Source organism: Branchiostoma lanceolatum, chromosome 7, assembly GCF_035083965.1.
Source record: "Branchiostoma lanceolatum isolate klBraLanc5 chromosome 7, klBraLanc5.hap2, whole genome shotgun sequence".
In the NCBI taxonomy this organism is placed as follows: domain Eukaryota; kingdom Metazoa; phylum Chordata; class Leptocardii; order Amphioxiformes; family Branchiostomatidae; genus Branchiostoma; species Branchiostoma lanceolatum.
This window is the reverse complement of record NC_089728.1, coordinates 19,791,201-19,808,094: the sequence shown is the minus strand read 5'-3', so window position 1 is coordinate 19,808,094 and position 16,894 is coordinate 19,791,201. Positions and strand designations below refer to the sequence as shown.

General features: G+C 42.0%; 2 protein-coding genes across 2 annotated transcripts; both read left to right on the top strand.

The window, feature by feature from the left end:
• Positions 1-2,304: 2,304 nt before the first annotated feature.
• LOC136438691 (cytochrome P450 2J2-like) lies at positions 2,305-11,356 on the top strand. Its single transcript, XM_066433605.1, has 5 exons — positions 2,305-2,689; positions 2,952-3,094; positions 10,252-10,462; positions 10,794-11,077; positions 11,324-11,356. The coding sequence occupies exons 1-5, from the start codon at positions 2,305-2,307 to the stop codon at positions 11,354-11,356; spliced, it is 1,056 nt and encodes a 351-aa protein (XP_066289702.1).
• A 468-nt stretch (positions 11,357-11,824) lies between these two features.
• Positions 11,825-13,666, top strand: LOC136438078 (cytochrome P450 2U1-like). Its single transcript, XM_066432752.1, has 3 exons — positions 11,825-12,036; positions 12,172-12,307; positions 12,415-13,666. The coding sequence occupies exons 1-3, from the start codon at positions 11,947-11,949 to the stop codon at positions 12,591-12,593; spliced, it is 405 nt and encodes a 134-aa protein (XP_066288849.1). The 5' UTR covers positions 11,825-11,946; the 3' UTR covers positions 12,594-13,666.
• Positions 13,667-16,894: the final 3,228 nt, after the last annotated feature.

The following is a 16,894-nucleotide window of genomic DNA, read 5'->3' as shown; positions in this document are numbered from 1 at the left end:
TTTATATTCTATATTCGAGAATGACATCTTGAACTTTGAGTTGATGTGAAAGGTAGACACATTTGGATGTAGTCAATGTATTGATTCATTCTTAGGAACATGTTGCTGATCATCATTACCAAATGACAACATAGCAACTGATTTTTCAGTTTGTTTCAGTTTGGTTCATGTTCAACTTTAGAAATGACATGTTAGGACAGATCAAGGTCTGTATTTGTGGAAGTAATTAACCAAATTGATTTACACAATAACTGTATTGTGGTCAGTGTATGCATAAAATTAGTCTTTTTTTCTATGTGTATAACTTTGACTTAGCTGTGTCAGTATTAGCAGTCCATATTGTAATATGTAGTCATATTTTAGTATACACTTTTATGTATCTGTTAATATCGATAGATCCTATTCTATTTAAGGCAATTCTAGTAGAAAAACATGATTTGAATAAGAATTCGATCTAGACTATTAGTCATACTTCATTTGACTTAGCAATTCTATTCACCATTAATTCAATTCCATGATATATTATACGAATGTATTTGGATTTCATAATTTGAAAGAATGTGCTCGTTGTCCCTGTATCCATTGCTAATTGACTCTCTAGCTCATTTTTTAAACCAATTTTAATGGTTAAAACCAAAAATGGGGAAGTATTAACACAAATTAAGCTAATCCAATAAGTGTGCCTTCTGTATAAATCTTGATATTTATGTTTACCTGAGGTATAGCAAAATTTTCACCTCTACAGGTAAAGGTGTCATCATTGTTGGAACAATGTTATGAAGGTCAAATACATTCCATTCTTCACTCTTCAAAAATATGTTCAATAAAGAGTCCGAAATGACATGGGAAAGTGTTATCATCTTTACTTCATGCGTTAGGTACATTAATATTTCCTTTACACTTGTTGTGAATTTATTTTGATGCATTTTGTTGTTCTAAATTTCAGTTATTATTTACGCTGTGCCGATATTCTTTTGGATCTTCAATATGAGTTCATCCTTTTTTGTTATTTTTTTATTTTGACCTCCATTCCTTGCATTTTTTTAAATGTTACTTCAAAGTTTGATGTCAAAAACCCAAGTAAGCTTTGTTATTACTCATCGTCCTTATTATTATCATTGTTATGACTAATTCTATGTCAGTTTAGTTTAGAAGCATCAAATTAAAACTATTTGAATTGTATGTTGCTGACATTTCTTCGGCCTTTAAGTTGCGTGAGGAACTAAGGCAAGGTCTCCTTTCTCCTGCCTAGCAAAACAAGATATACGATTTTGAAGTCAACGGCGCATTATCCATCGAGTTTTGAAAATGGGTTGCTGTCCAAAAGCTACACAACACGCATACGGTATAGTACCAGTAGCTAAGGGCCTTTTGTGGAGCACGAGGCAGCGACTATGGTAGCCGGGAAGAGCTTGGAACAGACAGCCTCGATCTAGCCTGGAAAATGGCCTACCATCGGGGGCTCCCTGATATCTCTACGGCGGTGGGAGTGATCCCCGCCCGCCCAGACAACTTAGTCCACTCGGGGTGTGTTTACGGCCTTTGATTAAATTAGTTCGCCCTCTAGGGTATCGCTGGAATTCTCTATGGCAGCTAAAGTAGAAAGGCTGCGAAATTCTATATGGCAGCTAAGTAGACAGGCTGACAGAAACGAATCAATAAAGTAGACTTGGTCCGGAAAAACACCCCTAAGCCGCCCCCTAGAGACTGGGGCCAGGCTAGTCTCGATCAGGCACTTCTCACGAGAACTAAAAAAACATTCTCACGGCGGGTCCCGAATCATTCTCCGGGCAAGCCTCAGATAACAGGTACATGTACATCATAATTGTAGTGACCCCAAACAGCAGCAACTTAATGCTTACACAATGTTAAAGCTTTAGTACATTTGTTCATGACCTGCTATATTTCGTAGTGGTATAATGGCTACAGCTGAAGGACACTTTACAGACTGTAAAAAAAATAGCTTGCACGTCCACCCCTGAGTAGAAAATGGGATCTCCAAAGTGGTCCATGTTGTTAATATCTGTTACTTGTAAACAATCGAAAGATGCGAGTTAACGTATCTTAATCAACTACAGTGCCATTTCCAATGCGTTTTTATCATGTACATGTAAGATTTTTCTTCAGATAGCACATTGAACCTTGTTAACTTAAAGGATGATGATAATATCTGTTCTGCTAACAGTCAGGCCTCACTTAGCTTCCAATGCACCTGATCGTTCCGTGGATGAACAGTATAAACAATGGAGGTCGTAGGTCGCCTTATTTCCATCTAACTGGGCCACCCACTTCATTCGTGAGAAAATGGCCGGTACTGTTCAGTGGATAGCTGAGACCGTCCTGGAGATTTTGCCGATCTCTGGGCTAACTCTGCAGACGTTTCTTGTCTTTTGTGTGACTTTCCTCCTGGCAAGTGTCATCTTCAAGCGTCCCAGAAACCTGCCTCCTTACCCGGCAGGACGTTTGCCTGTTCTCGGGCACCTCCTCGCCTTACGCCGAGCGCCCCACCTCAAGCTGACGGCATGGAGGCGACAGTACGGGGACATTTTCACCGTCAGGATGGGGATGGAAGATATCGTGGTTCTGAACGGCTACACTGCCGTCAAGGACGCGCTCGTGGACAGGTCCGAACTGTTCGCGTCCAGGACGCCAGTCTACCTGTTTGAAGCGACAACTGGTTTCGGAAAAGGTAAACTTCTATTCATCATTTGCTTTCTTGACAAATGTCGTACGACAAGTGTGCAACGAAAAATGAAAAGACGAGGACAATTTGTCAGCTGTCCTGTGACAGAAAACGCCTTGCTGTCAGTCCAGTCTACTATAGCGTCGCTGACGCTGAAAACCGTACGTCGTATGTACCTACAGTTTTCTTTCTTAATGGCGTCAGCATGATGTCTTCTCAGCAGCATGTATGATATCAAATTACATTTTTGTGTTCTTTGTTGCTGTAGACATTGTTGCTGCTCGCTGGGGGACAGGGTTCAGACAGAGGAAGAGGTTTGCCACCACCATCATGAGGAGCCTTGGCATGAAGGTTGGACGTGGCAGCATTGAGGAGAAAATCCGTGAGGAGGTGGACTGTCTCCGCAACAGGGTAAGATGAAACCAATAAAACTAATGGTGACCTATTTAGGATCCCGACTTTTCCAGCTCGCATATATGTTGTCATATTATTTGTTTTTTCATAGTATTGGAGAAATCCTCATCATCAATCTGTTGATACGTTTTCAGACCAATCACATGTTTTTCCCTCCTCGCGATGGCTTCTTGATGTATTGTTCGATGTAGTTTGTATTGATATTTGTTCTATATTGTTTTCATAATTTCTTTGAATTGAAAACATAAATGGCGATGGTATGCAGTCTAGGAACTGTAGGGTCATGATACGTCTGTCCAACACCTCTTAGGAATGTTTCCATCTCGACAAATTTATGCATAAGAATATTAGTTTCACCATGATTGCCAAGGTTTCAGCTCATGTATGTATCCCTATTTAAGAAACTCAAACGTTTCTTGGATCTGTCTGAATTGAGGATTGCCAAACCTCTCAACAACATTCTTCTCCGATTGCCGCGACCTATCTTCTCCTAATCCATTTACTCCACTAAGTAACAACAGCCCAGGTATTCCGCAGGCTGCGTCTTCCCCAAAATCTCCTGTACAAAATAAAAGTAAGTCAAATGTAAGACCGTTACGGCTTATCAATGCAAACTTCCAGTCCCTTAGAAATAATTCTATAAGAAAGTCGAATTGGAAACTCTAGTAGAACAAACTAAGCCTGACATTTTAGTGATTACGGAGACTTGGTTAGATAGCACTTGTAATATTGCAGAATACTTTCCGAACCACACTAACATGCAAGTGTGCCATATCATATGAACAGACCAGACGACGCCCATGGTGGCGTCTTAATAGCTGTTTGTAATGAATTTATTTGTACACAGGAGCCTCACCTTGACACTGACTACGAAATGGCCTAGATTAAAATAGAGCTGGCAGGGTCGAAATGTATGAATATATGTGCCTACTATAGGCCACAGGTAAGTGACAGCACCAGTCTGGATTACTTAGAACAATCCTTGGAGCGCATCTGCAATAAGCGGAACAACCATGTATGGGTCGTCGTCGACTTAAATTTCCCAGGGTGGGATTGGGCAGAGACTCAGCAGCCTTTACTCAAACCAGACTGCCCCTACCCAGGCCTACACCGCCAATTTTTGGAACTGCTTAGTGATCTGAACTTGACTCAAGTAGTAGACAAGCCAACAAGGCTCGAATATACACTAGATCGAGAGGAGAGGGACGTTAAAAATCCCGGACAAAACTACCCGTCTCGATCGAAGCCTCTGCTTGGAGAATAGCTAATCCCCGCGCCAGATGCACACGCGGCTTCAATATATTTTTAGACCGCGCAGAGTGAGATCGTTAGCCCTTGCGCAACGCACCAGAGCGGTCTGCGTGCCTTATTGCCGGCAGGGCCCGTGTCGCCCGTGAGGTCATTTACCACAACGTGTGCGACTCCCTGCCGGGCCCTATGTTGCCTGTATCGTCACAAGAACTGCGCAGAAAATGGTCCTGAAAATTTTGACCTCAGTTTTTGACAATTTTATCCGACCACGCAGCAGTCTTGAGTTCGGTAATGTTCCAACTTTCCGTCGCGAGTGTTCCAAAGCAACCTTGCGGAAGACAGGGGAAGGCCGGGAAACATTCAGTAACACCGATTCATCCATAAAACATTTAGATAAGAATGTTGACGCATAAAAATAAAGTTGAACTTTAATAAACGACAGTGTTTCGTTTGTGTATTAACTATTGATATCAAGAATAACACGAAAAATAGATTCGTTCCGTACTGCACTGAAAGTCATTGCACTTAGCACCCGGCGCCCTGAGTCATACCGCAGGGATGGTTCGGGACCCAGGCAATCCCAGGGCCCAAGAAACCACAGAAAGGTTCACCGGCACCGTAAGTTTAATTTACAATAAGATTTATGAACGGTAAGATTCAAAATGTGCGCAAACTAGATGATGTTTAGTCTCTTTAAATGAATAATTATTTGTTCAAACCTTACCACCGTTAAATGTCACGGACTACGAAACTATTTACCCTCTGTAAAGCGTCCTAGGTATTTTCAACATATTTCCAAGACTACAGAAATCACCGCTCAACTCGACGAAGATTATTGAAGTGACATGGAAGCTACGTCGGCACAATAAGTCCCACCAACTAGCCTTCAATCATGGCCACGATATCCACATCTTGTTTCAAATATTCAATCCGTTGTGTGAAGAAATAGCATCGAATATGGTAAAAAAAAAACCGGTTACTAGTTGTATCGCGGCATTAAAATTCTTGCAACAGTTCGCAAAAATATCGCTTATTTATCATCCAGAAAAAAAATTTCCCACGGCAAGTTGTGTCGGCTTATGAAAAACAACACGTTGATCACGCCCGCAACACAGAACTACGAAAGACCAAAACGACAATAATAGACAGCTTCCTCACCGCATTTCTTACCGCTCCGAGGCATGATTCCAATCGGTCCGAGGCATGATGCCAACCGGTCCGAGGCATTTCCTTTCGCTCCGCGCCAGGATTCTAACCGGTCCGCGACAGAATTTCCTCACGCAACGCGACAAAATTTCCTTACGCACCGCGACAAAATTTCCTTAGGCGCCGCGACAGAATTTCCTTACGCGCTGCGACAGAATTTCCTTACTGCCGCGACATAATTTCTTTACGCACCGCGACAGAATTTCCTTACGTGCCGCGACAGAGCCCCCCTGTCCCCCACGCTCATACAGTGGACGATCCCATGTATGCCAAGGGTCACTACACCATTGTGTTGTGAATGTGAACAGCCAGTCAGGTCATGTCGATGTTGAAAACTTTTTCAGTGCTTCGTTCTGACTATCACCATCTCTAAAACACGTGCTGCAAACTAAAAGGAAGACCTGATTGTCAATATCAACAACAATCGACGGACAATGGGCGTTAAATATTCCTTGCATTGGAAAAGACGATATAGTGGGCATTGACCGTCGCTAGAAATCTGCCTGTCGTTGACTCGGCAAGACCCCCCCCCCCCCCCAAACACACACACATACACAAAACATACGGTCGATAATACAAAATATATTTTTGTTCACATGAACATCCTGTTATAGCCCTGGCCATGAATAAAATGGAATGTTATGGAAATGCTATCATGTCCAAACGGGATTAGAGGAGTAATCTGTTACTAATAATCTATGTTGTCCATGTATGAACTTTCATAAAATAACTGCGATATGCTGAAAGGACTAAAACCCGTGGCCAACTTCTGTCACCGTAGGATTATCCTGCGAGACAGGTCCGTTTATTTCAGTTTGAGAATCTGAAATAACACAGAAACAAATTCCAACCTATAGTATAACGTTACTAGTATGTAAAAGGAGAGCTAAGAGAAGGATGCCCCCTTACCGATCCCGTCAAGTACACAAGAGGGACGTTAGAAATCCCGGACAAAACTACCCCTCTCGATCGAAGCCTCTGCTTGGAGAATAGGTTGGAAATGCCTCGGACCGGTTGGAATCATGCCTCGGACCTGTTTGAATCATACCTTGGAGCGGTAAGAAATGAGTTGAGGAAGCTGTCTAGAATTGTCGTTTTGGTCTTTCGTACAGAACAGAGGCTGCCACCGTCCATCATTATGTTAGCAACCGCCAGTCCATAGCCACCGTCTGCCAGCCCGGCGCTGTCATCGTCTCTATTGAAAATTGCGCGTGGCGTTCACATAAATTTACCATATTTAGATAGCCAGGCTAGGCTTGAATCACGTGCCTGGCCGTACATGTCCACGCTCCTCCGCAGCGTCCTAATAAGTCCTATTCCAACACCGATTGCGTGTACGAGTCTTTTCTATACGCATGAGCGCTACGGGCGCCTGGGTTCGTCACACAGACGGTCCTGGGAAGGAGATCGTATTTTTCGCGCATAGCATGCTGGGAGAGGCAAACTGTCTTGGGAACGTGTTGATGATTGGTCAACTTCCTCCCGTGGCAAAGTTGGGTCCGTCACATAACTCCCCTCCGAGCGCAATGTAGAGAGGTAATCTTAACACTCTAACAGCGCCAACGATAAGGTACTATGTAAATCTCCGTTTCTTATAACATAACGCACTTGAGCAACATTTTACCCCCAAGATAGCGAACTTGCGTCTCATTTTCAACGTCTTTAGTTAGAAGAAATAACGGTTACTACCAGAGTGTAGAAGGTCGCCCGCTACGTACTTGTGTACACAACTAAGCGCGGAGGAACAAGAAAAGCACAAAACAAATCAAAAACGACAGCTGTGAATTCCAGAAGCTGATTTTGTTGAGCTTGATCGGCAGTTGATGTGACATAATTCAAAGCCCATGCTTTAAACCACCTATGCTTCTCTACGGCACTGCGAACGAGCTTGGCACATGTCAATGTCAGCAGGTAAAGAAAAACCGTCCAAAACTAGCCACTCGCTGCTCTTTATACAGATTACTGAGCCTTCCCGCAGCGCTGCTGGGGCACCTGCTAATGTTTGGCGGGTCGCAAAAAGCGGCTTCTCTGTTTACTTTTACAAAACATGCGCGGTGCCACGTAATGCATGATGGTTTTCGTGTCTAGGAAGGGGAGCCTGTTGTTTTGACACGACTCCTGCGTGAACTTGATGTTGTCATCTACCTGGTTTCTTTTGGTCAAAGAAGTCGTCCATTACACTCTCTTTCAGCCTGCACCAAGTGCCATCTACATAGCGAAACCAGTTTGACGGGGGAGGGCCATTCTCAAACTTCTCATACAGGTTTACTACAATGGGTGAAACCGGTGATCCCATAGCACAGCCGTGCACTTGGTGGAAAAACGGTTGTTTGTACGTAAAGTATGTGCACCCTAGGCAAAGGTCTAGTAGTTCACATGTATGTGGTTAACGGAAAGGTTGGTTCTATCTGAAGTGATGATTTCATCGTCTGCTACATCGATCTCTTTGATTTTGTGGACAAAATCTGCACTGCTCTGTACATGATGCTGATACTTCCCCACTCATGGTCCCAGAATCTTAGCCAGATGACCTGCTAGGTTATAAGTGACTGATCCTATACTGGAGACTATGGGTCGTAGGGGGATGCGCGGTTTGTGGATTTGGGGAAGGCCGTAGAATGCTGGGGGTTGTTCTATAGTGTGGTTAATCCTTAGATAGGTGGCACGATCCAGAGCTTTCTCTTTTTCTTCCAATCTCTTCAGAACGTCATGGATTTTCTTTTGAATTTGCTTGTGGGATCCCTTTTTTGAGACTTCTTGGACGGGGGGGGGGGGGCCTTTGGACCCCCCCCCCCTTCATAACTTCCGAACGGTATGCTCTACCATCACCAAATTTGCAGGGAGTGATGTTCACGTGAAGTTTGATAATTCCTGTAATTTTTGTGACGTTATGACGTAATCTGACGTTATAATGACGTCATCGATGTGATTTTATTGGCTAAATAGGGAATTCCCATAATATCTAAAAGTATTAGACAAAATAGTGCGTGTTATTGATTTAAAGGTATGCCAAGACATTTGACGTCAGTGGTGACTAAGTTGACGTCAAATTGACGTCGAAGAATGACGTCATGCGTTGTTAGCGACCCCCTGGGATCCGCCATCTTGGATCGGCCATTTTGAAATTTTTTAAAATACATTTTTTCCATGTATGACCCCAAATAACAATCAAAATAGGCCAAAAACATTAATCTAAATGTTTCTGGCTAAGAAAATTCCAGGTTGTGACGAATTTAAACGCAAAAAAGCCTGTTTATAGAAAAAAAATTGATCTTGTCCGCCATCTTGGATTTTGAGCGATGACGTCATCAAATTAGCATAATTGATGAATATCAAATCATGACAGTTACATTAAATCACATATAATGTTATACATTTAGGAAACTAGTGTGGTTGAGCAAGAAAACATTGGAAACAACTATGTTTAAATCGAAATTAGTGAAATTTGCATAAAATGCCTCTCCAGAAACCCGTTGCCATGGCAACACGAAAAATGATGAACTTATACTTTTATCATAATATTGTTGCCAACTAAATTTTAGGAAAAGTCACCAAGTTTCGCTGTCCTACCATACGTCGTTTGGCAGTTATACGATGTCAAAGTTGGCGCGGGCACTTTTAGCCCCCCCCCCGGTCTAGATAGGGTTAAGGGCGTATAGATGTCTTTGTCCCCCAATTGGTTTTGAACCTTCTTGTCGTTTTGTGCCCTGTCAAAGACTACTGTGCATCTGCCCTTTTCAGCAAGAAGGATCAATATGTCTTGATTAGTGGCCAAATCCTTGAGCGCGGTTTGTTCTTCCCTGTTGATGTTGCTAGGTGGGGGTTTAGAGACTTTCAGAGTTGTGGCTGTCGACTGGTCTATTTAACATGGAGATGGCACTGGAATATTCCATTCTTTCAAGGGAGAATTCTCTATTTATTTCAACTATGGCTGGAGAGAATATGAAAAAGTCCATTCGTTAGCAGAAGTGTATTTGAACTGATCTATTTTAAACGAGGATTGTGCTGGAAGAGTCAATTCTTAAAGGGGGACATTTTCTACATTACATTTTGGGCTGGGGTACTTATGCAAAAGTCCATATGTTTAAACCCTGCTGGAGCTCCAGATCAAAAATATACCCCACTGCTGAAGTGCCCAGAAAATTTAGAAATAAAGGGTACTCGTTTGATATTGCTCAATTTTAGTTACCACACTTAACAACAACCACGCAGGTGCAATGTAGGCATTCTAGAATTATTCTCAACCTAGCAATTGTCAAGGCTAGCATACAGAACAAGAATGTGCAGCAGGACTAGGGCTAAGTGAATATGCTTTTGGACTGGTCCATATTGTCTGGAGGTGTCACTGGAAGACTCCAATCCTGTATGAGGGACTAATTGTTTTTAAACTCAAATTTGAACAGGGGTGATCATTTTTCTCAGCGGCAGTATTTTAGAATGGCCCATTATTATGTTGGGACAGTCCGTTTTTTGCATGGGGAGAAGTAAAGCTAAACATGCTGTATTTGCTCGCAAATGTTGCCTTTCTAGTTTACCTATAGTTTGCGTTAATTTTGCCATTTTATGAATTTAGGATTGTTGAACAATGTGGGAATTGCCCCCGTGGGAATATCGAAAAAATGCCGTTGATAGGCGATATGTAACACCCCCTCCCCTGGTTGAATCAATCAACAAAAAAACATTAAAAAAATATTCAGGTTGCAGAAAACAACGGACAGCCCTTTAGCATCGCTCATGACGTCACCGTGACAGTGACCAACGTCATCTGCTCCATGACGTTCGGGAAGCGGTATGACTACGAGGATGAAACGTTCCGAGAGCTGAGGGAGGCGTTTGTCACACTCTTAGTTGAACTCGGAGCTGGGCAGATCATCAGCGTCTTCCCATTGCTTCGTTTTGTTCCTGTCGGTAGGTCACATTGCCCTTTGCACAACGCTTTCTACAGTTCCATGAATAGATTGGTAGGTCGTAGGAATATTACTTTATGTTTATACTAAACAACCTTGCTATAACTTACCTGGCCGACGTTATGATAACTTATCAGCTAGCTTCCTCGGGACAAACTGAGTCACGTTTGGGACAGCATCATTGCCACAACGCCGCCATGCGGCAAAGAGTAGTATAGTCCATTCAGGCTATGAGGAAGGTTGTTGAGGAGTTACCAAAAGCTCTATGGGTATTTCATGACAAGCAGAAACGTTGTATTTATGTTAAATCATTACATGCATATTTTTTTCAGTAAATAGAGCCGGTATAAATGTACTTGATGCGTCCTACAAGGTCATAAATGTGATAAGCGAGGAGATATCTCGCCATCGGGAACACCTGGATCGCGAGAACCCGCGAGACTTCCTCGACTTCTGCCTGCTGGAGCTTGAACAGCAGGGAAAGGTGGACGGTCTGACAGAGGAGAATGTTCTGTACATGGCCGGGAATCTGTTCATCGCTGGAACGGACACAACCACCAACACACTGCTGTGGAGTCTACTCTACATGACTTTGAACCCCGACATCCAAGAAAAGGTATCTGTGAGCAATTTGCCTTCTTCGAATTTAGCGTTTGCTTCTGTCAGACTCTGTCAGGGCTGGGCAAAGGTCGCAATATATTTTTTTGCTTTTCATGCGATTTTAAAGTGCATAATACGCCAAAATGCAACACTTTCTTATTATCTGAATTATCATTATCATTGTTATTATTATCATTCAATGAATATAAATGTTTAAAACGAATCCATACCCGTCTGATGTTATCTAATATTGAACCATCAGAAACCGTGCTTCCAGCTCTTGATTCTTATCTGATCTTCTCACCAGGTAATTACATTATTCAGTGACATGACCACTCATGACGTCAAAATGAACACGGCAGCCGGTTCGGAACCTAACACGCGGCTTGTAAAAACATTGATGAACAAGCAGTGCTTATTAATCAGGATAAATTCAATTAAAGGACATGACAATATCTATTTTGTTTGCTTCCAAAAATAACGTTCTTTCCGAGCCGCAGTGCAAAGTTCCAAATCGGCTGCCATGTTCATGAGTGGGCAAGTCACTGATGAAAGTAATTACCTGGTGGGAAGAATCAAAAGCTGGAGGTATGATGTTTTGATGGTTCGATATTCTATATCATCTGAAGTGTAAATATCTTGTGAAAATTTCTATGTTACTAAACAATAATATTATGGTTAATGTATTTTCAAGAAATTCTTGATTTCGATGTCATCGGTGTCTTATGCACTGTGAGACGTCTCAAAGCTGTCTTTAGGTGATATATAGGTGCAGTTGCATATACACAGGCACAGCAGGAGCTTGATGCCGTTGTTGGTGAGAGTCTGCCGACCCTGTCTCACCGTTCCCAGCTGCCCTACGTGAATGCCTGCCTGCTGGAGACCATGAGGATCCGCACTCTTGTTACTTTGCCAGCTCACACCACCACTCAAAATGTCAAAGTGCAGGGATACGACATTCTTGAGGGAACTAAGGTATGGCGTGATACATGTTATAAGATTTCAAACCTTTCTGTACCGTTGCAGAAATGATTCCTTGAAGTTTATCATTTTGGAGAGTTTCTTCGAGAAATTGTATTTGTAACCTCATTTTCACTTTGATTGTCCCAGGTGCTGATGAACCTGTACTCCGTCCACATGGACCCTGCCTACTGGCCTGATCCGGAACGTTTTGACCCCGGAAGGTTTCTGGACGCGGAAGGGAACGTCATCAACAAGCCCGAGTCGTTCATGCCTTTTGGAGGAGGTAATTACCAGGCTTAGCTAATTAGATATGTTATTATTGCACATATTTCACAACAGTAATTACATACTTGTCTATTTTTGTCACTACTGTTCATTCTTTATTTCCAGGCCGCCGCGTGTGTCTTGCTGAGCAGCTGGCCAAGATGGAACTTTTCCTGTTCTTCTCGACCATGCTGCAGTCCTTCACCTTCAAGACGCCAGAGGGCGCTCCTCCTCCAAACACTGAGGGCGTCTTTGGGATGACGTTGGCCCCGCATCCGTTCCATCTCTGTGCGATACCGCGTTAGTTTTTGCTGAATTGTGATGGCCAGTAGTCACTTTAGGAATGATGAATGAAATTTAAAAAAAATCCCTGTTCGACAGTTTTACAAGGCACAATCTATGGAACAGCTGACACAATTTTAGAAGGCTAGTCTATTCTATATACTGCAACACATTATAATAACTTTTGTCATTTTCATTTGCAAGTATTGTCATACACAGATGATTTAGTCTCGTTTTCGTAATCAGTTATAGCTTTAAAAGAATAAGGCGGATGTAGAGTTGGGTGTGATAACAGTGTTATGCATAAGTTGGTTGCCTTCTATACCAGAATTTGTCTCAAAAGAGGGCCAGATTTGTATATTGACCTGTAATAATCTCTGAATTGTAAACATATCAAGTGTATGACAGTGCATAAGAAATTGTCTGAGTGAGTGTTAGATATTCCAACCTCCACCAGTTCCGGACGAAATGCACGAACCCTTAGGTCAACAGAAATCATCTTGTTTCTATGCTCAACTTATTTTGTGAATTCTTAGCTTTGTTTCTGTCAAGTCTTGTTTGAAAGCGTATAGATAGTGTTTGAAAACTATGTAGTTTACATGTTTTCCAGTTTTAAATTTCGAGAGGAACTATATAAGGTATAGGGCAATGTTAACATGTCTTAAACAATTAAGATAGATACATATGTTTAGTGCAAGTACATACCCGAAGGCTAATTGCAAGTTCATAACACATGCGTATAGTGGTACAGATAAAAAGATATTAAGGACTAATTCCTACTACAGTCAACTACTTACTTTTACATTCTAGAATATACATCGATCTAGTTATGTTGGGTTTGGCTTCTTCTTTTGAGGCAGTGGCAGAGAAATTTACTCACTTCTCTAATATGTGGGTTCCTTGATTTTAACAGTAGTATTGTTTTTTCATGGTCAGGAATAATAAGAAAGTGTGAATATATTTTAGTCACGTAGTTAAACAATTACTTTCTTATATCATCATGAAGTGGAAAGCTAGATTAAGTTAATGAATAGGATTATGAATACAGTCGTGTGTGCGTCATTTTGCCTAGCTTGAGTTTTGATTATGTATAATGATAATAAGTTCATTGCAAATTCATGCTTGCAGGCTTTAGCTAATTGCGTGGCGTCGTGTGGCGCAACTGTAGAACACGCGGCTGTCAAACAATGGGTCCCGGGATCTAATCCCAGGTGTGCCCAGAGACATGTCCGAACTTGCGCCCCGACGTTGTGCCCTTGGGAAAGGCACTTCACTCAGGTGTAAATGAGTACCTAGCTCATCTAGGGTTAGGGACGTCCCTCGGATAGGACGTTAAATGGAGGTCCCGTGTTTGGGGAGAGCAACACCCCGCGCACGTTAAAGAACCCACCACACCTTTCGAAAAGAGTAGGGGCATGCCCCGGTGTGCGATGGACCAAATCTTACAGTCCGGTCTGGGATGACATCTTGAAAAAGGTGATAGTTCACCTGTTATGTCAATCCTTCCACAAAAATGTGGTAAATCAAAATAAATAAATAAATAAATAAATAAATAAATAAATTGCATGTTGACAACAGTGTCGAGGTACAAACATAAAGTAAATATAAGGAATACATGTGATACAAGATTAAACTATTTTGCTTGTCAACACTAAGTATATATACGGTACTTCTTTGAAAGCAGTGAAAAATAAAAGTCCTACACTTTCGATGATGAGTGGGTTGGAATATTTGATACCATGTAAACGCGTATGATCATGTATACATGCACTTGTGTTTAAGATGAACTGCTGATTGTCCGCTGGGTAAGAGCGGGACATTGGACACCCCAGTTTGTTATATAACTGATGGACTTTGGACGGACATGTTTGCCTTTGCCGTGTCGCCTGATTAGGGAAGAGATAAAGGTGTGCAAAAGGAATTTGCCCATGAAGATTTAGGGACTGAATTGTAATCAAGACTGGCCATATGGATATTTGAGTCCGTCCTGGAGACTTTGAGGATCCCTGGGCTGACTCTGCAGGCGTTTCTTGTCCTCTTTGCGACTTTTCTCCTGGTATTTGTCGTCTTCAAACGTTCCCTAAACCTGTCTCCATACTCTGTAGGACGCGTGCCTGTTCTGGTGTCCGAGCTGTTCGCCTCAAGGCTGTTCCCTGTCATCAGTGCCAAAAACGTGTTATTGACAGTCTAACTAAATATCAATTGAATAAATATGCATTACGTTACACCTGTCAGTAGCCAGTACCAATAAAAAAAGTCTGTATTTAGAAATGTTAAAACCATGTCCCCGTATTTTACGTTTTGTTGTGACTTTTAACTAGCAAAAATATGATACTTTCCATTATAATCATAATTCTCTATCACCAGTTAATTAAGAATGAATTGCTAGTTTGAAAGTCTAGTGCATTTAGTTATCCTTTTGGGATCCGCCATCTTGGATCGGCCGTTTTGAAATTTTTGAATATACATTTTTTTCCTCAGAGATAATAAACTATTTTTCTTAAACGTTAAATTGCGGTCAGCTTTTATCATTTCCAAAGTGCCAAAATTGTCAATCTGAAAACATATTTTGAAAGCTGGCATTTCATTGGCGAGTTTGTTTGGCCAGATTTAGTTGTTAAAGCCAACTAGGAAGTAATTTGTCGGGTCAGGGCTGTTTCATCGAATCTGAGTTTAAGAGAGGTCGATTGGTCGGGGTGTGTTTGGCTATTATCACATGGCCAGATGGCGTCGACCCATCAGAAGTCTCCATTGCCCATGTGTTATAAGGCCATAACACACCACTTAATGACGTCATAGTATAACACACCACTTAATGACGTCATAGCACAACCGTTCCATTTTGCAGAGGGGTATCTTTTTGATGATTCTTTTTCTTAACTTTGTTTAAAAAAAATCTTTATCGTCTTAAAATTCACAAAACCTTCTGAAAATACATAGAAAAGGAACAACATTCAATTCAAGTTCAATTTAAACGGAAGGACTGAAAAACAAAAATTTGACACCCCCGCCGTAAATGGAACCGTTCCAACAAATTTCACCTCGTCCGCCATTGAAACCAGTTAGATTGTTACGGACGGAGTACCAGTTTTTCGTCGAGGAACTGTCAGACGCCGAGTTAGAGTCAGTTTTCGGGTCATGGGAAGCTGGGGAAGACGCCCAGGAATATGCTGCAGCAGTTGAGGGGCGGGAAGCTGACGAGTGTGACCAGGGAGCAGCGGGCAATATGTTGGCAGACAGAGAAATCGCCCATGAAGCCGCCGAAGTTCTCCTAAGTTTCTACCTAGGAGGACCCCAGGCCGGCATGTTCACGTTTCCGGCTAAAATTGAAAATATTGCCGGCAAAGTGATGTGGTCTTGTTCAAAACACGCCACACGCACTAAACATGCCTCCCTCCCCACTGGCCCAAAGTCTACGTGTACGTGTGTGGGCATCAAACAAAATTACGGTCAAAATCGCCAAAATTCTTACAAGTTTCTACCTACAAGGATCTCACCCCTAAATGTTTACGCTTCTGTGGGATTTTTTTCCGGCTTGAGCAAAAATTATCAGGGGGAACTACAAGCAAAGGGGACGTAAACATGCACGACTTCTTACCACAGCTAAGCGTTTAACAACACGTCAGAAATTGTGAAAATTGAACTGAAATTTACAATTGCACCGTCCGATATGAAGTGTACGTGTCCACAACAATATTTTCTACGAACAATGCCAAATGCTTTGTTGCCGTGCTGCATTAAATGGATTGATTTCACATGTATAGTATTGAATAAATAATCTATGTATTATACAGGAATTTGTCTCTTTTATATGGGTCAGCTTGGATAGGCTATGTGATAATAACGTTGATGACCCGCCTGTTCCTCGGTGTATATGGTGTCATAACGATTTCACATGTATAGTATTGAATAAATAATCTATGTATTATACAGGAATTTGTCTCTTTTATATGGGTCAGCTTGGATAGGCTATGTGATAATAACGTTAATGACCCGCCTGTTCCTCGGTGTATATGGTGTCATAACGCCTGGTCATGTGCTATAACCACATGACCAGGCGTTATGACACTATATACACCGAGGAACAGGCGGGTCATTATCCCTTAATTCATAGTTAACCTCTATATCTGGAGGCCGTTCTCCTATCCGCAACCTGAGGAGCCAGTGGACGGGAGTTGTCATCACCATACCGGGACATATGTAACGTTGGGTAACATAAATTCGTGGGGTTCTTAGATTTCGGGATTTTTCGAAAACGGGGTATTTAGGGATATGTGCTAGATGCAACATCAGTAATACCACTAGAAATGCAAACTTGACAGAC

What these genes read in the sequence shown, in the direction of transcription:
- LOC136438078 (XM_066432752.1), top strand. Translation starts at nt 11,947, where the DNA reads ATGAGGATCCGCACTCTTGTTACTTTGCCAGCTCACACCACCACTCAA. An exon ending in ACATTCTTGAGGGAACTAAG is followed by an intron (nt 12,037 to 12,171) that starts GTATGGCGTGAT and finishes TGATTGTCCCAG; the next exon opens with GTGCTGATGAACCTGTACTC. An exon ending in GTTCATGCCTTTTGGAGGAG is followed by an intron (nt 12,308 to 12,414) that starts GTAATTACCAGG and finishes CTTTATTTCCAG; the next exon opens with GCCGCCGCGTGTGTCTTGCT.
- LOC136438691 (XM_066433605.1), top strand. Translation starts at nt 2,305, where the DNA reads ATGGCCGGTACTGTTCAGTGGATAGCTGAGACCGTCCTGGAGATTTTG. An exon ending in TGGACTGTCTCCGCAACAGG is followed by an intron (nt 3,095 to 10,251) that starts GTAAGATGAAAC and finishes AAAAATATTCAG; the next exon opens with GTTGCAGAAAACAACGGACA. An exon ending in GCTTCGTTTTGTTCCTGTCG is followed by an intron (nt 10,463 to 10,793) that starts GTAGGTCACATT and finishes TATTTTTTTCAG; the next exon opens with TAAATAGAGCCGGTATAAAT.